At 39.5% G+C, this 21,919-nt stretch overlaps 2 protein-coding genes and 1 pseudogene across 2 annotated transcripts; 1 reads left to right on the top strand and 2 right to left on the bottom strand.

The window, feature by feature from the left end:
* Window positions 1–275: 275 nt before the first annotated feature.
* LOC120631638 (chorion class B protein B.L1-like) lies at window positions 276–1,857 on the bottom strand. The gene is made up of 2 exons (XM_039901294.1): window positions 1,679–1,857; window positions 276–668 (listed from the first exon to the last, which is right to left on the bottom strand). The coding sequence occupies exons 1-2, from the start codon at window positions 1,688–1,690 to the stop codon at window positions 276–278; spliced, it is 405 nt and encodes a 134-aa protein (XP_039757228.1). The 5' UTR covers window positions 1,691–1,857.
* Window positions 1,858–10,313: 8,456 nt separating this feature from the next.
* Window positions 10,314–14,020, bottom strand: LOC120631802 (annotated as a pseudogene).
* Window positions 14,021–16,499: 2,479 nt separating this feature from the next.
* On the top strand, window positions 16,500–21,876 carry LOC120631800 (zinc finger protein 572-like; the record flags this gene model as incomplete). The annotated part of the gene is made up of 5 exons (XM_039901480.1): window positions 16,500–17,013; window positions 17,583–17,913; window positions 19,702–19,850; window positions 20,854–20,937; window positions 21,773–21,876. Coding segments are annotated over exons 1-5 (939 nt in total), but the record flags the coding sequence as incomplete, so codon positions are not given.
* Window positions 21,877–21,919: the final 43 nt, after the last annotated feature.

Below are 21,919 nucleotides of genomic sequence, written 5' to 3'. Positions count from 1 at the left end.
GTAATAGTTCTCAGCTATCCTTTATCAGAGGGATATTATACTCTTGAATATGAAATACAACGTAAGTAGCTATGCTATAATGCAAACAATTCGGGGTAAATTTTTTTAGAATTTATTGACCTTAAAGTAACAATACATAACCACCAGCGAGAATACTATTAATTTGGCACTGAAGGACCCACGCCGCAGGCGCGGGTGACGTACTGCATGGAAGGATTCTCCAACTATATATACAGACTCATTATAGACTATAGAACATTGTGTTGCGTGCAAACTCAATGCCAGCCGTGGCCGAGCCCCAGCAGGGGAGCCCCCACCAGGCCGTGGCCGCCGATGAGGCCGTGGCCACCGATGAGCCCGTGCCCGCCGATGAGGCCGTGGTCGAGTATGGGCGCGGCTGCGATGCTATGGCTGATGACGGGCGCGGGGATAGCCACGCTATGGCTGACGATGGGCGCCGCGGCCACGCCGAGTCCGTGTCCGCCGTACAGGCCGAGCCCATGCCCGCCGTACAGCCCGTGGCCGAGTCCGCCGGACCAGCCCAGGCCGCCGTAGCCTAGCCCGCCGTAGCCCAGCCCACCGTAGCCCAGCCCCAACAGGCCGCGCTTCTCGTTCTTTTTCTCTTCGGCGCCGTAGACTGCGGCCGCGGCCAGGAGGAATACGCACAGCTGGAAATCATTGCCAAAAATAAGATACTAAAGAAATAAAAGGAAACAGGAATAAACCCAAGGAGGTTTGATGTCCGACAGGACGTTGGACGTAAAAAATATGCTAACCCAAACAACAAGCTAGCCTTTAACTTTGAAGAAGACACGTAGTGCCGACCACTGTAGGAATACAACGTGGGATACCTGTGTATAATAATGCGATTGTACGCTGTGAAATACGAATATGTACCAACGAATTCTAATTGCACGCTTCACACTTTTAAGTCATATCGTGAGAATTAGTTTGCTGTAAGTATATACAGTAATTGTATATTATATAACGTATCTACGTTCTATCTTTATATGTGTTAGAGGAGGAGGTCTTACGCTATTGATTATATTTACCGATATAACTTGTTGAATATAATCACTTGTAGGTATACTTTTGCTACTCGTATGCAAAAATTAACAAATAATTAATTATTATAATTCACTATTATTCAATAAGTTGTTAAATCTGTCATAATCCATTTATCACTTCACATCTAAATGTAACAGCGCTTACTGTTACTAATGAATAAATATACTCGGAGCCTCTATTCTGATTAATTCATTGTTCATGCAAAAACTTTGTTTTTTGATTAAATTTGCCATTCATCAAATAATATATTTTTTAAAGCTCTGTTGTTATTAATGAATCAAGAATTCATTGTTCTTCTTTTATCTATGCTATTTAATTAGTAACTGTTTTCCTCTAATTGACGCAAAGCCTATTTTAAAAGTATTGAAAAAAATCAGTAAAGGTATTCCCTTTAAGATGTTGAGATGCGTTGAAAAGGATCGAATCCATCCCAGAAACTCCTCAAGCATCAGCTAGTATAAATATCGCAATAAATCAGTTCACCTGGTTAAGACTACGGCGCCACATACAGACACACACAGCAACCAAACTTATAATACCCTTTTTTTAACGTCGGGGGTTAACCGAGTTGCAGATATTTGATATATTTTAAATTAGTATAAATACTTACAATAGCCTTCATTTTATCAAGTTGTGCGTTGGGGGTTCCTGTTAGACTTAGGCAGTGATAGGGCTTTAGTGCTTATATACGTGCCCTACGCGCCCCTCTAGCGCGCGGGGCCCAAGTACTTGCCTGCCAAATGCACTGCCAATTGCTCTGTGAGTCAGCAGGTCGTAGGAAATTGAGGAAATACCATTTCCTGTGGCCTATTGGCTCATATTATTTATTCACGATAGCTATTGTAACATTAAACTAACAGTTTATATATATACTTATTAATTTAGTTATTAGAAAACAATAAAACATGCAGCCGTTTTATCGCTGCTTTTTATGACGCAGTTAAGCTGTGCAATGTCTAATATGCATTGGTAAAAAATAATAAGCGTAAAAAAATATTCAGGAAATTAAATTAATGTTTTAGTGAATAAGAAGCATCCTATATCAAGCGTTACCGGCACGGTGCGATGGCCTTATCAATTAAATCAATTGCGGTCGCTTTATGCCGCAGTAAAACAATATTCGAATGATGGGCTGCTTTCTTTCTAAATGTAGATTTTTATACCTAGAATGTTTTAATTGTTTAATTAAATAAACTTCAATTATCTAAAATACAACTTACAGTTACTGTAGAGCGGATAGATTGTGTGTTTAGTTCTCAAATCAGCATTGGAACAGCGTTTGAGTCAAAGTTCAGTATCTACCTATCCCATGAATGAGAATATTATTAACGTTAATATTTGATAAAGGACAATATAAAGGTTAAAGCTAACTTATTGTTATCTCAGAAGCTATCTCATACAGCGAACAATGGACAAAGCTATGCATGATAAAATTACAGACTTTATAGAAGACACAAAGTAACCGTGAAAGCTGAATGTGTGTGGGTTTCAAGGTCGAAGTAGCGACCCCGAATGGGAAGGCGTATCGTTGGTATACCCCCACTAGCCTGACAAACGACATATTCCTAATCCCGCTGTGGACGTCCATAGGTTAGAATAATGATAATGCTATTTTATCTATGAGTCAGTTTTGTAAAGTTCTCAGTACCAATATTCAGTAGATATAATAGTCGGAAAAGAATAATAGGAGCTTATTTCTTATCACAAAATGAGATAGACTTACTATTACAAAATAAAACTGTGAGTAGCAACGAACGAAGCAATTCGGCTATCTGGTTGCTGATCTTTTAGTGATCTGTGAGCATAGCTTTATCATCAAACCTAAAGGAAGCGAGTCTTTTTAAGCCTAGAGTTATCACTGGCGAATCGCATTCTTGGTATGCAGATTTCTTAATTTTTAAAAGTGCTTTTACAATAGACCTACGACAAATGAATGTTTTTTTTAAATTAAGAATTTAATCATCATTATCATAAATTCAACCGATTGACGCCCATTGCTGGACAAAGGTCTTTGGTGGGAAGTTCCACAATCCTCTGTACTGGAGCGCTTATTTCCAGCGGCTCCCGGAGACTTGCATGGTGTCTTTCCATTTCGTTGCAGGCCGATCTACGCTGCGTTTAACGGTGCGAAGTCGCCATTCAAGCACCAAATTCAAGGACCCCAACGTCCATCGGTTCTCCGAGCTATGTGCTCCGCGCATTGTGACTTCAGCTTCGTGAGTCGCTGAGCTATGTCGTTAACTCTAGTTTTTCTACGGATCTCCTCATTTCTGATTAAATCACGCAGGGGAGTTTATCCTCTCTCTCCAGCGACCGCTGGGTGACTCTGAGCCTTGTTATGAGGCCCATTAAGTACTTAATCGACTTAAACCGTGCCGCAATAACGTCACACTATCCTCAATATCTCTCTCTCGCAAATTTGATTAAAATCTAATTTGTAGATCACATGATGCAGAAAGGTTAAAATTAAGATAACTGGCCGGCCGTGTAGTAAGTACTACGGTTTCCTAAATTCCGTGGAGGTCATATGTTTGGGATAAAGTTAGCCTATGTTACTTTACGTCCTTTCAACTAACTTTAAGCCAAAAATCTAGTTAATTGGCTGCTAAGTTAAGGCGGAAAGGATGAACAAACAAACACACTCACAAATTTATAATATTAGCAAGGAAATAAAGATTTTTTAAGATTGACCAAAAAAAGTGCTGTCCATGACCGGGGCTTACCAACCCTAATTTCCTAAGAAAATGTCCGACCAGGAATCATGTTAACTTCTACACGGATTAGGTAACTCTCTGCTAAGGATATGCCAATATACCCAAGTGATTGGTTGGCCTGTCAAGTATATAATAGTTATTATTTCAGTGCTCTGTCCTTAGACACGGTACAGGCCTTCACTTACGGTCGAACACCTGTGACAGGCCAGTTGCCACACAGTCATTATATGATAACGGCTCCTGTCCCCGCGGCCCGCGAATGCAATCATTATGTAACGCGTTTACAGCAGCTATATACGTTAATGTGTTTATTTACATGTTAGCTATTACCTTTGATAATAATAATAATAACGATAGACAAGTTGTATGAGCCGTACGAGTGGCATGTAAACCCACCGGACAAGTGGTTCCGATTCTTACGGACACCAAACCACAGTTCAGGTATATGCAGCGTTGCGGTTAGTATTGATTTCGTGGAGACATTATGATATTGCAAAACAGACAAAATATAATCTATACCTACTTATAATTAAGCTGTAACTGGAAGATTTCTGTACATTTAATATATTTTGAAAATTTTGACCGGGGAATGCTTTATAATCGACACTGAGTCCAAAACAGATTTTTACATAATTTTTATCTGTCTGTCTGTCTGTCTGTCCGGGCATCACGAGAAAACTACTGAACAGATTCAAATAAAATTTGGTATTGTGGCAGCTGATATTCCGGGTCCACATATAAGCTTTCTTTTTCTTTTTATCCCGATAAACAATAAGCTTCTCCCGGGAAATAGATGAAAATTTTTATCAATTTTACTTCATAGCTCCGTTAAATTTGAACTGATTTTAATAATTTGAAAGTGTATACTATCAAGCATGTATTGTGTAATTTTAATGAAGATCGGATAAATATTTTCGGAGATAAAGGACATAACTATTCACAGATAACGAGTCGCAAAGCATATGGGACAGCGATCGAATGCATCCTACTTTTATTATAAATGCGAAAGTTTGTGAGTATGTATGTTTGGATGGTTTGACATGTTTAAAGTAATCATTATTACCTACAAAAAAGTCTGGGAGGCTAAATGCCTAATTGTTAGGACACAAAAACCGCTTTTTGTTATAATTTGTTAATCAAAACACGGGTACAATCTTAAGATGGTGACGTTCCTATCAGATCCAAATAAATAATAATTACTCTTTAAATTATTCAAATTGGACCTATCGTTTAGACGTTACTACGGGTATAGAAATGCCGATAATATTAAACCCGATAATAACCGTTTTGATGCAGTAGAAATTACGCGGGTCAGCTAGTACTAGTATATAATACTAGTTATTAAAACTCTGTGAACGTTTATCATTAGCGTAGTAGTAGAGCATTTTGTGACAGAGCTCGCCTGCGGCGGTACTACCATCATGTTTATTTGTATCCCTAAGCAGCATTGGTCTGATGGTCGTGTTCTTCTTGTAATTAAGTACAGCTAAGCACCTACGCTTCAGGTTTATGGGCACAGGGCGGCACTTTGTATTACGTGTTCCTTGTATGCCCTGCGAAGTGTAGCTCTGTTTATAGGCGATGGATTTCCAGTTACAGTCCGGAGGGTCATCTGCTTGTCCGTCAATTAAAAAAGTTACGTAGGTAAACAATACAATACAATAGGTGTTATTAAATCCTCGAGTGTACCGTTACGTTCGGAGCTTGATTGCAGTTTTTTTAAGTTACACTAAATAATCTTTCTAGACGTTGGGAAGACAAGCTGAAACTAACAGCTGCTAAACTATGGAGGTGCCACAGGGTGCGCTGGCGAGAGCTGGAGAAGGCCTTTGCCGTGAGGCACACAGATACAAGGGACTTGATTGTATAATACAATGAACTGTAAAAACTCATTTAACTCTTCTCTTAAATAAAAGGTTATTTTATTTTATTTTTATTTTAATAATCTTTCGTAGGGAGCTTAGTTTCACAGCTAACATACCTAAAACATAATATTAAAACTTACAGTCTATCAAATTAAGTATGTATTCTACTTGTGATGCCTATTTATTCTTGCGGCGGCCATCTTGGATATTCAATAGGTACACGTAGTAGTATTGACATCAAAACCAAAGTTGTGTATTTAATTTTAGATCTATCGGTCAATAGGATGGGGGTAACATTTCAGTTACTAGATATGACCCACAGACTCCAGGCTGTTATTATGCAAGCTAAATAAAGCCGTTTAGAATTGACAACGAGGGTTGACTGACGTTCCTTCATACTATCGTCGAGAGCAGAGAGTAGAAAGAGATTCAGATGCCAAGAGCCACTTTGGATCTTTTAGTTATCGTAGTTATTTCTAAGAATTCTTATTACATTTCCACCAATGTTCATTAACACAATTCGCCTTTACTTAATATGCAAACCAACTCGTCAGTGTAGCTATTTAGCGGTTTCGTATGTTTTTAACGTGCTAGTTGTGTAATGTAAATATATACAAATAGAAACTCAGCACTAAAATATAATTTAATGTAAATTTAAAATTTGCAACTGCATTGTACAACAATTAAACTGTTAAATTTGCTACAATAACTTAATAGCTACTTCTGACACAACATTTTATTTTCCACATCTTTACATGTATTAAGTCGCCCCAGCTGTTTGTACGCTTAGTTCTTTTGAAGTACGCAACAGATTTTAATACAGTTTTCAGCAAGCAGATAGAGTGATTCAAGAGAAAGGTTTATATGTAGTATACATGCATGCCAAAGAAAAGCCAAGACATTTCGAAAATTTTGTATTTTGATGTCGATATATTTTTGTTCGCTTACATTGCAAAACCTGGCACAACCTTACGAGATAGATCTAATTTACGTACTACAAAATCGTATATAGAAGTATCATAATCGTAATATTATTAATCATTCCAAACTGCATTACTACATTTGTAACATTGCGTACAAACCTAAGCGGTTCGCCAGTTTGTAGAAAACATAATACATACAACTATTCACCGTTCTTCACCCATCCGTGTTCTCGATGATATAGAGCGGTTTGCCGCACTCTTCACAGAGCCACTCGTGTTCTCTCGGTAGTCCCCAGAGCTCCCCCAGTATTATACATTTTTCAGCACAGCTCGGGTGTGGCACAAACTTCGCGAAGCACAGGTCGAGCAGGTTCCTCTCGTGCTCAATATCCTGGAGTATCCTCAGCGCACGGAGCAGCACCTGGGACCGCAGAGAAGACGGGATGCCCGGAGCGCTGAGCACCACGCTCGTGACATGTGCCAGGGCTATGATCAAGCGATCGAGCGGCACAGATGATATCAAACTCATAGCGAAAGTTTCTTCGCTCCGAGAGTATAGACTGTCCATGACGATGAAGATTTCCTTATTCACTCAGAATATCTCCCTCACAAGTAACTCACTGCATATTTCTTTACGTTTACTTTCATTACCAGTCATCTTGTGACTGTTTTTTTTACTACCTCGTACCTTTTAAATAATTATATAAAGATGAAGAATGAATCCTATTAACGACAAAGTTCTCTAATTATCATTTACTTAAAGACTCGTAATACATATTTTTCAAGAACGAATCTAAATTGACCTTTAATATACATAAATCTGGTAACTAGGTAAGTTATTTAACTGATTACCTACTTAACTAGATAAATCTATTAAATCATTACTGAGATATTGTTTCGCAAAGTAATCACGATCCTTATAATATATACCTATCTAGTTTGTTCAATATGAATAGTAGTGGAAGTGTTTGGACTTAACTTATTGCTTTCCTCCCTTTTGCACAACCATCGTGAGTAAACCTTTTTGCCTGTGAGCTCTACATAATGTTCTGAAGGCGTGTGAAGTCTACCAATCCGCACTTCGCCAGCGTGGTGAACTACGGATTGCTTCTCATCCTGAGAGGAGATCCGTGCCCTGGAGTGGGCCTTTAATGGGTTGATAATGATGGACACCATAAAGCCATGTTTAGTAGATTTACGTTTTGCTTACGCATCTTATTTGAATAGCTACGTACTGCATTCGCTTATCTTAAGTAATGCAGACTTCCAAATAAAAATGACTCTACATTAAGGCTAAATAAAAAAAATTGAATTACAAATATCCGCCGGTAACGGTGGGCTCATTTACATTGACGGAGCATATTTGGTGCAGTTTCCCCATACCTACTTGGGTCAGATTAATTGATTTAAATATATCTGTGTGTTTCCCAATGTAGAGTTGCAAATAAAGTCATGATCTGTTCCATATGTAAATTCATGATCAATTCATATTATGCTTACCTAAGTTTATGAGCGTGATGGGTGATCTAAAAAATCAGTAATTTGATGGGTGTACGATTTTAATAAAGGTAATATTGCAGCCAAGAAGAAAAAAAATTAAGAGAGATAGTAAAGTAGGCTTCTACTTATTGCTATAGGAAGACCAAAATGGAATTTTTTGCACATATTAAACCGGAAGGTTGAGGGAGAAAGAGAGAGCCACGCACAGAAAACTAGGCTACCTGAAATAAATTGAATTTATTATCATCTACCCCGTTCGCAACTTCGAAGAAAAGGTATTCCACGTGCTTCTGCCACAAACTGATATATGAAAGCCAAATACAAACCGATTACCGGCAAACTACAGGTGTTCTCTCAGCATTAGAAAGATTACAGCCCTGGTCCACCACGCTGGCACAGGACCTTGGAGACGTTATAAGGTACTCACAGGCATTGTTTTATTTCAGGCAACTAATAGGCCAATATAAAAATACATCAAATACTATACAATATATGAATATAAATACAACCCTATGAATACAAAAATAAAAAATATAAAAATCTATTCGTTCGTCGCGCTTCCTTAAAGCGGCGGTTAACTATTCCCTCAGGCCAAAGGACAAATCTTTGCACCCGCCCGGTACAAAGACTTCTTTTTCCGTGAGTATAAAAATTATAACTGTAAATAACAAACTATTACTTATTAGGCAAGGATTTGGACCATTTGGAACTAGTGTGCACGTGTGGCCCACGCTCCCATATCCGGCCGAATGCCGGAGGTTGCAATTACATATCTCGTAAATTATATATAAATATATGAAGTAGGCATTTGAAATATTACATTGCCGCTCACGAAGGCCTTGGGATACATTTATAAGCTCTTTTCAACCGACTTAAAATAGAGGAGGTTTTGAATTTATTGTGTTAATTTTTAATACTAAAATATCTGCTGCGACGGATCAAACCGGCTTATATAGGACTTTTAATAAAGCCTTTTTATAAAGGATTTTATATTTAACTATGCCTTATTTATTCATGTTTTTTATACAAGAAAGTTACCTGGTTTCACAGAGGCCCCTGATTATTTAGATTTTGTATCATCGTAAAATTTTACGTGGATCTAAAGAAGATCTTTGGAATTAAATCATCGTCATGATAAACGCATTATGGCATTATCCACCAGGATATTATATCGATAGAAAGCTAAAATCAATCAAAATTAATAGGTACACAAAATGTGCTGGCTCTGTAACAGAATTACTTAAATCTATGTTTGAGTCTGAGAGTCCGAGCCTGCTTCATGCTGCTGAGCAAATGAAATCAGTCGATATTTTTAAGTCTCATGAATAATAATCATAAATTTGATCGACTCATGATTGACTTCAATACAGTGTTGTTGTTTTAGGACTAATGAGGACGAAAAAACAAAGTATAAAAAAGTTATGTTTTTATTTAAAATGTGTTTTTACAATAAATAAACTTAGTGCTATGTTAATAATACATGTAAAATATAAAAATTAGGCAATTTGTACATACGAAATAGACAACACATCTTTTGAACATCACTTTCATACACTTACAAAGGCAGAAAACATATTTACAATATTCTTATAGATACCTTCTTAATTCTATCTTTTGTTTTTAAATAAAATAACACTTGGTCTGAAGTCACTTAAACGTTTTTGAAAATATCATTAAATCGTTTTATTTTTTAAAGTGTTCATACAATTTGGTTCCAACGTGCGATAAAACTTTCATGTCAAATAAAAAAGTTAAACGGACTAGGACCTTGTAAAAAGAGTGTAGACTCAAAAATTGTGGTTCTTTTGATAACCTTCTATCACCTAATAACGGTCTGAGGCACCAAATTAGCACGAAATTTGCAAGTTTTTGTTAATCAAAATCAGCTTATTTATATCTTTAGACGAGGTGGCCATTACGCGTAAATGCAAATAAGCTATCGCTGTATATAGGCGCCGACGGCGTTAAGCTGGCGTCGGTAAAATATCTACACGGTAGGTAAGACTTGCAAGTGACTGAAAAACGCATGCAAAAGTTTTTTTAGGTTGGTGCGAAAATGCTTTAGCGTTAATAATTGTGGTGTCAATGACGCAAGTTCTTATAAAAGGGGCACTATAGTAGGTACTTGCGGGTTGATGTATCTACCGGGCACATGCAATACCTTACTATTTAACATACGTTTGCATGGTAAAATAATGACGCTGTCAGCATTAAATTTAGTACCTATAAAGTTCTAGCCACGACTATTGGAAATGATCGAGCGGCCTGTCAATGGGCGGCTGGAGGCCTAGCGGGATGTGGTTGTGATACTGTTGGTCGCTGTCCTCGGAACTTCGCCCTTCGAGTCCCTGTTGCGGCACTCCATACTCTTGGCCCAAGTGCGCTACATTATAATTGTTCTGGTTAAAATCCTGTCCATTATGTGAATAGTCTTGACCACCGTGTTGCGGAAAATCATGCCCGTGTTGAGCGAAGTCCTGTCCGTGTTGGGCAAAGTCTTGAGCTTGCTGTGCGTAGTCATGAGCTTGCTGAGCGAAGTCCTGAGCATTAGAAAAATCTTGCTGATGCTGCCCAAAATCTTGTCCTTGTTGAGAGTATTCGTTGGGCTGTCCGTACTCCTGTCCGAGTTGTTGAGGCACGCCGTACTCCGCGGCGGGCTGCTGCTGCTGGTTGTGTAAGCTTTGCTCGTACTGCGCCTGCTCCAACTGCTGCTGTATCTGGTGCAGCTGATGTTGGTAGTCATGATATTGGTCCTCTGTGTGATGCTCGTAAACTTGGGTACCCTGCTCCTGAGTGAAATGATGCGTTTGCTGCGGATAGTGCGCTTCGTGAGATGAAGCTAAATCGTGGGGTTGCGCCGGAGCCACTGGCGACCAACCGTCGTGCTCTATAGAGACAGAAGGCTGCGTTGGTTGTGCAGGAATTGCCTGGGGCACGACTTGAGTGGGATGTAGATGGAAACCGGGTTGCGCTAATGTTTCCTGCGTTGGATGCAAATGAACATGAGGCTGAGGAGCTAATTGGGTTGTGTGAAAATGAGCCGGTGATTGTTCGACCACAACATTAGGCGTATGCTGTTCGAGCACTCCGTGTGCGGCTGCAGCTTGGGGCACCAGGTGGTACGGGTGTAGATGTGGGCGTTCGACGAGTACTTGTGGATATGCGGGCACAGCTGGTGCGGCAGGTGGGAAGGGTATAAGTGGAGCTTGGTAGCTATTTAGGAATGGATATCGGGGGTAAGTAGCGAAGACGGAAGTTTGTACCGCTCCTCCAGGACGAATGATATAAGGGAAAGGCTGACTTAAGGGCAGAAGGGGAGCTGGTACGACTGGCGCCGGTGGTATAGGCACTGTAGCAGCGGGTAAAAGTGGTTTCAAATGCAGATGGTGCTGGAGTATTGGCACTGGCGGTGCGGGGAGTGGTACAGGTTGTGTAGGAAACACTAGAACGGGGACATGTGGGGGCGGCGCCGGTGCGGCATTCACTACGGCTACTGTTGGTGGAGGAGCTGGTAGGACAGGGGCAGCATGAGCTACATGTGTAGATGCTGGAACGAAGGGCACAATGGGCCTCGGGGCTACGTGATGATGATGATGATGATGATAATAATGATCTGGTTTAACCGCGTACTTATGGTGAGGAAACTTGAGGCCATAATGCGGATGCGGTAGTCCTGGAACTTTGTGACCAACATGTACTGGATAGTGCGGGCCGTGAGGACCTGTTACGGGTATCTTGACAGCCGCAACCGACGCTGTTGGTGGGTATGTCACCACCAAAGGTTTCACGACCGAATGTGTAACATAGGGTATGTCGTGGCCGAGTTTGAACGGCGGGACGGAAGACAAAATGCCGCGCTTGTGGTGTTTTCCCGCTAAGCGGCCAAGGAGTCTCGTCTTCACTCCTTTGATGTGGGCCACGTCTGCAGCTGCTGCCCACACGCACGCACAAACCACGATCACTATCTGAAACACATTACATGGACACATTTAGCTTAAAAGTATTGTTGCATTTTATAAGTAACCTAAAAGAATTATTAAATTGAACTAACTAAACTAAGTTTATGAGAGATTGATCCCCAATCTTAAATTGTAATTTCATTTAAGATACATTGTGAAGTAATTTAGAGAACAGGGAAAATCAAATTGAGAATCTGGATGGGGCATAAGTTGTTGCACTCTACATAAGTGTAATAGCTATTAAAAAGGTCACTCAAAGGTGACCCAATTTATCTTTCAAAAAAAGGTAAAGAATGTACCACTTTAGAAACAATTCTCATCATTTTATGAAACCTGTTTCTCTACATAATTCGATTCACTTTGATCTTCCACTAACGCAAAAACACTGCACAACACATCACTGCAACACATTGTCACTGCATTCCCGTTAATACTCACATCGGAAAACCGCATATCGTCCAGTCGCCCAGTCGGCGCGACACTTGTCCAAAAACCAGTGTCATCTTCCGCCTACACCCATACTTATAACTTAAAAGAACGACAATTAGTATGTAGCTAACGTACAAGTTTCACTTGATAGTTCCGGACGTAACGAGCCTCCCCCTTGCGGCTTTCAATCGTCCTAAACGAACTACCGCCAAAAGGAATTACCGATTGTTTCTACACTGCATTGGTTACTCTATTGCATTGGGCGAAAGGTTATTTTCGGTCCGTGTGATTGTCCAAAACGCTCACGTAGGGCGCTGGCGTCATTCTTGTAACGTGTACGAATGATCGCATACCAATCAATCAAGAAACGTAATCGAGAGAAAATTGTACCAGTCTGTTCAGGGACGGACTTGGGATTACTGTTTCATTGACTCAACTGTTCTAATGGATATTATAAAATTAAGAGGAGCGGAAGAGATGACAATCTCACCTCTCACGTGACGATAGGATAAGTTAATGTAGTCTTTGGTATTTAAATTACTGTTAGGAATCATAATATGGGAAGTGACCGAGTTGCGACACAAACGTTAATTACATGACTGGTATGACCCATTTTCTTTGTGCTTGTGACACATTATTCGGTCCAGACACTAAACACCTCATAATAATCTCTTCCTAAGTGAGCCGACGTTCTATGCCTTTGCTCAACGAACCGCATTGAAACTGCGTGACGAGTTCAATAGTCAATAGGTATAACGAAACGAAACGAGAAAGAAGTTAGTGGGACAAATGTTTTTTTATTCGGTGATTTAAAGACTTTCAGAAAATGGTCAACAGTGATTGGATGGAAATAAGAACAGTTTGTAAACAGGACACAACTAACTACACAGCTTACAGCACCGACGTAATGTTGCCGGCATGCCGGTTTTTTTACAGGATATTCTAAGGCGAGTGTGCTCAGCGAGACGCCGTGAACGGTGGTTGACATACAGACAACACGCAAGAAGCGCTGTTCATCTACGTTTCTGATATACGGACTGCTAAAGTTAGGAACTCTCTTCCGGCTTCGGTGTTTCTCGATACATACCGCATTCACGGCAAGAGTGAACAGGCATTTTCTAGGCAAGCGCGCCCCAATTTAGACCGCGTAAGCGTATCAAGTATAGAAAGAAAAAAAATACTTATGCCAAACAGTAAGTATAGGGATGCGTGTAGGCTGGTGATGAGGATTTTCGCTATGGGGATAAAAGTAGAAAATTATTATTTTTTTAGTAGTAGTCTTTTAGCGACAGAGCTCGTCCGCCATGCTTATTTCTGCCGCAAAGCAGGTTCGTTGCAATACTGTATGGTCCGTCAACTAATAATACTATAAAAATATTAGTGCAGACGAAGTAGCGGGAACTTTGCGTGAATTATATAAATAGATAAACCACATTACGGCCCCGAGGTGCGCGCGCGCAGGACATTGCTACGCACTGCACGCGGCGGTTACCAAATATACATGCATTACTTTCCTTCGTTTTCGCTATCACCGGCCACCGCGCCGCCCGCGCCGAATCCATTATCTGCTTCAGTTGGACGCTATGTCACAACGCTTCTAATCGCAGCATTATGTAATGTGTGGTGAAAATAGGTTTATGGCAGCCTTATGGAGTCGGTACAGGAGGTAAATCAAAATATGGGTATTTCATCTATTTCACCTACTAATGTATTACTGTAACTGATTTTGTAATAATACCGGTTTAATACCTATATTATTAAGTAGGTACCTACATGTTTTGCAATTCGCTACTGTGGAAGTACAGCTTCCGTTCCTGAAGTTCTTCTTCTTCTTAGTCGCAGCAGTCTTGACAGAATGCTTTACAATCCGTCGCCACTCTTTGAAGTTGTAATACCTACGTGGATATTTTGAGGAATTGCAGAATTTGTATTTATGTATGTTTTTCGGTGTCTGGGTGTTTATCTGTATGCTATGGGTATTTATGTGTATTATATTCATGAAAATATTCAACAGCTATCTTAGTACCCATAACAGAGGCTACGCTTGCTTTGGGGCTGGATGGCGATGTGTGTATTGTCGCTGTAAAAAAAAAATATTTGATTACTAGGAATAGATATGGGGAATAGGTATACTTGCTGATTGTGACTACAAAATAGTGCCTAGTAGTAGAACCTTCTCTGCCTGGTCCGGGCAAGTACTACACCATGCTTATTTCTTCTGTTTAGCAGCATTTTCCTTTGATTTTACTACAAGTTAGCCCACAGGCTTAACACCAGGTGAGACTGCAGTCAAGTCTAGTTAGATAGGGAGATAAGAATTCTATCTCCCGATTATATCCCCTGCCAAGGGATATAATTAACGTGTCCCACTGCTAAATCACTGGAACATGGAAAAGGTGAAGTTTAACCCTGTTTATTATTACACATATATTATTTGGATATTATTTCCACTTGTGCGCCAGTGCTCTGGGAGTTGATAAAGCTGTGGGTATCCTTTCCCCGGGGATATAATTGTCTCCTGCCCATGCTAGCCGTGCTGGTGCTAAGTATGATGCAGTCTAAGATGGTAGCGGGCTAACGTGTTAGGGAGTATGGCACGCCACATCGTTCCGGAACACTATATCGCTGAGCGGCACGTCTTGGTCGGCAGGGTGGTGACCAGACCAGACGAGAGAAATTCAGAAAACTATAATTCCCAAATTGCCCCCGCCTGGAAACGAAACCGGAACCTACAACTTGAAACCACAGCTGCTCTCACCACTTCGCGTTCCTGCGTTTCGGGCTCAAGAGAGTTAGATGATGATGATGATGAGGCCTGAGAGGCCAGACATAGCACGCAAGGTTCTGTACCCAACAGAACCCTCGGTGATAAGTCTGACTTTCCGTTTTTTCACATTCAAATATTTTCGGGAATATTATCGGATGTATTGTTGAAGAATTTTAAGATTATAGCACTTCAAGCCTAGCACTTCAAACTTGTGAGTTGAGAGTGACGAGGCGCTCATGTAAAGCACTCGGCGAGTGACGATGCGGCGAGAACGTACTTTCGAAGATCTAGATTGATAAGGAAAAGTCGCAAGTGATATTCCTCATAATATTTTTATTTTTAGCTAAAAAAAAATCCAGTGTGTAGTATAGTTATGGTTATATACAAACCAAAATAATACTTCACGGGCTTCAAATCAAGTGGCTCCTGTCACTTTACTAGGTAAGATTCGCGTAGCCTAGTTACTATGCTCGTGTTGATCTCTTATTTTCGATAGTGTTGTCGTAAGTAAATACTTGGAATGTATTGAATTCGTTTAAGGAAAAAAATATGCTTCTTTTGATTAATATTTTTACAGGGTGATTCCTTATGAAATATACTTATGAATTCTTCAATATTATTTCGGAATTACGTTACGCGTTGTATATCATCTGCTCCCGCAACATACTATAGAAAGGCTTCTTCCTTTTTTTTCATTACACAACTAGTTAACCCTTGTCAGCAATATCTGTGTATCATCACTTATCAGCAGTGAAGATGCAGTCTAAAATGGTAACGGGCTAACCAGTTAGGGGGTATGGCAGTTATATTAAACCCATAACCCTAATGGGTTTCAACGCAACATCGAAATCGCTTGGCAGAACACTAAATCCTTTAGCACAACTATATTACTGTCGGTAGTGTGGTAATTACATACGGCCGTAGCCTCCCCACCACCGTCCACCTAGAAATAGGTGGGTCTCAACCCACCTATTGTTAATAGGTTTCATAACAGTTGCATATCAGACTATGAAACCATTGCCAGGAAGCCAGAGCTTTACGATTAGCGACATATTAAATAAATGATGTCAACCATTATTAAGTACGCGTTCAATAGGATGATATGCCTAATTTTGCTGTCTGGAGGAGGCTGACTGTAAAACAAACAACCTGGAGAATTTCAAAAAGTTTATTTGTAGAAAAGACTACATATATAATAGTACTTTAGACTACAAGTTGAAATAGGCTAGAACCCGCAGCCATAAAGCTTTTTTAAAAAGAGTTTGACTTTGAAGTTTGAAGTTTGATTATTTATTTACTAGTCTGAACTCTGTGCTTTAATGTTGGATTTTTCAGAGACTTTTTCTCATAATATTTTCCAAGTGCAATGATTAATGAATAATCATTGTTCCTAATATCAGATATTTGATTCAGTTTCCTCATAATACTTTTCCCAAATCATTCTCCAATCGTGGGTATAAAACTACAACACCTATTGTAATTGCCACCTATTCGCCTGGTAAAGTGGGTAACCGATTATGATTGAATTTGAATTTGAAAATAGTCAAAGCATTTGTCGAATTTGCTTTGAAATAAAAAGTGATGTTCGTCCATTGTTTTCAAAAAAAGAGGATCGTTTTATTTATGAGGAACTCGTAAAATATGCTCATTTAAATCTTCACATAAACGATGGGGGGCCAGCGACGATCTGCGGCCAATGCTTTGAAGAGTTAAATGTATTCATGGCATTTTTGGACAAATGTAAAAGGGCCAATGAAATTTTTCTTCAACATATGCAGTGCCAAAATGGTTAGTGTTCTAAAATACTTTACTATGTATTTATAATCTAAAATACTTCCTGTGAATTTAAGACTGGTAGTCTGCAGTAGATGGAAGGTACGGACACAATGGACCATTCATACAAGGCCATTTAATAAGACAAATCTGATAAGTCCTAAGGTCTGAAAAGATTGTACAAGAGGCGGCTCTTAATATTGTACTGCATAGCTTGTAATATGAAATCAAAATTAGCTTTTCCTATCTATTTATTAAAATTTAATTCTATGTCCATGATATCCTTGCATATCTGCTTATAAGATTATTACTACCTTATTTTACGACAGTTTAGGGAATATACAGAAATATTGTATCAAAAATTAGGTTTATCTACCTGCTGAGAAAAATCAAAAACTAACTTTATATGAAAAAATAAATTTGATTTTTAACTGATGTGGCAGAATTGTATTTATTAAAAGTAATATTGAGAGCCATGCAGTATATTTTGTCCTTTTGAAATACTAATGGGCAGAATAAGAATATCATTAAAAGACAACGTAAAAAATACCTTTGTTAAGTAGCCAGTAAACTTTTCATTTCAGATACCAGACATAGTGACAGGGGTCAAAACTTACTGCACGGTGCAAGTCATAGTGATAGAAGTAACATCTTGCTACATAGCAAAAGCCAGATTGACAGTGGTACTAATTTGTCACATGCAAACCATATTGACAGCAGTAGTAACTTGCCACATTGTGCAGATGAAAGGGACACAGAGGATGGTTCAAACAAAAACGAAAACTGTGGACAAGACAATTTGACACACAACCTAAACAATCCTATGTTGAAGGTTGCTCAAAGCAAGCCTGCATCCCATAAATGTCAGATATGCTCCAAAGTATTCACTAGGAAGTTTAACTATAAACAACATCTGTAAGTTTTTTTTAAATAGCAGTTTATTCTTTTTAAAAATGCTTTGCAATATTAAAATGTGTACTGTCTAGTTGTTTCTATCAAATTTTGTGTAGTCCCAGAATTTTTGTGTGTAACCCATTCCGGTCGCACTAAAAGGCACATGAGTCTTGAGGTGACTCAAATCCTCCACGCTGGCCAAGTAACAATTGTGACACTTCACACACCTTTCAGATGAACATGGAGAAATCTCAAGCTTACCAATGTTACTCGTACCTCGTGTTGTTTTCCACATTTTGTTTGTAATGTATGCATAAAAAATTGCCATCCATGGGCTTATTCGAATAAAGAAATATTTGGCTTTGATTTTGAGTTCAAGAGGAATAAAAAAGTAATCAGGCTTCTACTGGTTTGGAACAACTTATTTTTTTGATATTTTATAGTAACTTATCCTTAGTTATAAAATAATACCAATGCAGTAAATGTTACCGCAAACATAGATATAGTGCTGCCAATTTATGTGGACTAAATGTAAAGAAACAAACATCAGGTTGTTTGCCTAGAGGGAGTAAAAAACTTGGTCTTCTATAAAAAGTAAAATAAATGTAACTCAAGTTTTAATAATAATACTAAAAATAAAAATAATAATGATTATTTGCGTTAAACTTGGGTTACATAATTAGTGGTGAATAGGTACTCAATAAAATTGGTCCAAACATGTTTTGCCATAAATTTTTTGCAGTTAATTTGGCAATTTATTTTTATTTAATACTAATTTATTTAGTTTTAGTTTCAATAGTTAAATTAGGTAAATAACAACTTCTTAGTGAACTTTAAAATGTCTACTTATATAAGTCAAATCAAGAAATGTCTGTTTATTAGTCAAAGTGCTGTTTTTGTGTAATTTTTCTAAAATACATACAAAACACTCTAAACTAACTAATGCCCGTTTTCACTATCACAAGGCAATGCCTAAATAAGTAGTAAACTCAAGAAGATTCCCAGTTATACATCAAATGTTCACAAAATAGTTATCACTTCAGTGAAACCTTTTATTTCTATTGACATCGTATACATCTTCTTCTTCTTCTTCTTCTGGGCAGTTTCCGCACGTAAGCGCTTCGCTTGTTGTACGTGAAATTTCCCAATGTTGCTCGCTACTCCAGCCATCCAAGCTCGTTCCAGAATCCCAGCATGCCGCCCAGGTTGCTGAGGATTTCTGGGATAGTGGCTGGTGATCCCAGGTAGATCTCGCGTTGCTTTGTCACGCCCGTGCACTCCAGCATCACGTGCGTAGGTGTTTCATTCTTCTCCATGCATGCTCTGCAAAGAGGACTGTCGGTGACACCTATAATGGAAAGATGTCTGTTTAAGGAGCTATGTCCTGTTATGAGTCCCACCACCTTCCTAAGTTTGCTTCTATCCAGGCGGAGTAGTTTGTTAGTTAGGTGTTGGTTTAGGTTAGGGAAAGCTATTTTGGTTTGTTTACAATCTTTTGCATTGGCCCAAAGTAGGGAATGCTCCCTATGTGTTTGTTCATGTAGCCATGTTTTGTACTCACTGAACGGAATCGGTACGTTATCGTATACATTATATATGACAACTTATATATTATATTCTAATTAGGCGATGTGTTTAGTGTAAACGGTCATAAATCTAAAATAACTGTTCCCGCGGGTTCAGACGAGTTGGACTTTTAGTTTTGTATGCCTATTGTTAAGGCGAAACAACGTCAACATCTACTACTCAAATTCTCAAACACTATGTAATATGTTTCTGCAAAATAAAGAATTTGAAACGCGTCCCCAGCGCGAGGCACCGCGGCGAGCGGCAGCGGGCGGGCGCGCGGGGCGGCGGCGCGCGGTGTTGCGGCGCGCGCAAGGCGTGCCCGGCGCCCGGCTGCGGGAAGAGCTTCACCTCCGTCACCAACCTGCGCACGCACATCAGGACACACAGCGGTGAGTTCAGTGCGCCGCTACACGCCACTCACCCGCTGGTTGCTCATGATGCAGCCAAAGATGGTAGCGGGCTAACTTGCACTTCATACATGCACAAAAGCACTGCTTACCCTATAATTGAAATATAGCTCGTCTAGGAGGAAAATTTTTGCCATTTTATGCAATTTTCCTACTGTATGCATACCCTGGTAAGAATCCCAGTGCACGCCACTGTGGGCTAACCTAACGTCCTAACCTACAGATTTTTCTTTGAATTTATTGTGAACTCGTTTTGGGTTTTTTGGTCTTTTTTGTATTGTGCATGTTGTAGTGTTGGTGTCTTTCTCGTAATGGTTGAGTGTAATTCCTAGTAAGGAGATTGTTAACCTTATTTCCACCATGTTAAGTGAGAGAGAATTTGAACTTTTCCTGGGAAACTGTAAAAACAGAAAGATAAAGCTCAAAAATGGCCTATAACAGGGATCCGTGCTGGCTCCAATTCTCTTTAACATTTATATTCACGACTTATCTCCTAAAACAGCGACTAAGTTTTATGCTGATGACATCTCATTGGTAGCCCAAAGTAAAGATTTTAGTTCTGGAGAAAATATTTTGACTAATGATTTGAAGACTTGCGAACTACTTTCAGCGCGAGTAAGACCGAGGTTTGTTGCTTTCACCTCGACAACCAGTTATCTGGTTATAACCAAAATATTTTGTTTGACAGTGAAAGTGACAATGCATTTCCGAAGTACCTCGAAGTCACTCTTGACAAAACGTTATCATACAAAGAACACTTGAAGAAACTATCCATGAAGGTCGGGTCGAGGAATAGCACTGTGCCTCGTCACTGGTTCGGAAGGCAGATTCTACCCTACTTCTAGCCGGCAACATACAGTTACTCTTCTCCAACATCATTTGACGTTTTAAAACCATTTTTGTATTTGTTGTGAGAGAAAATGCGGAGCGGCTTGCTTTGAAGCAATCTTATCATTAATATCTTGTCAATAAATTAATTTCGCAGGAGAAAGACCATTCAGCTGCGAAGATTGCGGGAAGACGTTCGGGAGCAAGAACACGTTAAGGGATCACATGAAAATACACACAGGTATGCCCTTGGAGACGCTACTCTTATGCCGATTTCCCTGGCGCAGTAGAATACGTTTGAATTATTAGGTTCACTCTACATTCTAGGGCAAAAATAACAATTTAATAAACATCAATAGATGGACGATTTGCACAGTGGGCAGCAATCCTGCTCTCTGAGTCTAAGGCTGTGGGTTCGAGTACCTCAACTGGAAAACGGTTGTGTTATGAACATGAATGTTTTTCAGTGTCGCTGTGTTTATATGTATATTATATGTATATATTATTAATAAAAATAGTCTTGTGTCATCTCGAGCGAGCTTGTGTCCGGACACAAGCCACGCTTACTTTGGGGATAGATGGTTAAGTGTTTATTGTCGTAATATATCTATTTATCTCTTCGTTACAGTGCTGTTATCCCATATCATATCATCTCATATATGCATACTCAAAGATACCAATTTTCAGCAGAACTACTCTAGATTATAACTAACTCAAGAAATCTCATAATATCTAGAATAGTAGTTACATTTGTTTATGACATCACCTTAATAATAGAGCCGATTTAGAAATAAGGCGACCCTGGCCTAGGAATCGAGGTTACCATAAGTTGTAGGCAGAGTATTCTAGTATTATATCATGTTCATCAAAATCTCTGAGGTACATAATAATTGTATTTTTTTTCCTATTAAATTGATTTAACTTTAAGGTATATGAATTCGTTTCCTGGTTGAAGATAATATCTTGTTTGCAACTATACACAATTATGTAAAAGTTGCATAAATAATAATAATCTGTAGATAAAGTGATATAGACATAGACATCCCCGTGCCCACCGCGGCCCGTCGCCGTTGCAGGCGAGAAGCCGTACATGTGCCCCGCGTGCGGCAAGCAGTTCGCCACCAACAAGCTGGCGGCGCACATGCGCACGCACGGCGCGCGCGCGCACGCCTGCCCCGCGTGCGCGCGCCGCTTCTGCGACGCGCGCGCGCTGCGCCTGCACG

The sequence above is a fragment of the Pararge aegeria genome, chromosome 18 (genome assembly GCF_905163445.1).
Source record: "Pararge aegeria chromosome 18, ilParAegt1.1, whole genome shotgun sequence".
NCBI classification, from domain to species: Eukaryota; Metazoa; Arthropoda; class Insecta; order Lepidoptera; family Nymphalidae; genus Pararge; species Pararge aegeria.
Note: the sequence above shows the minus strand (reverse complement) of the source record. Positions and strands in the feature narration are given on the sequence as shown.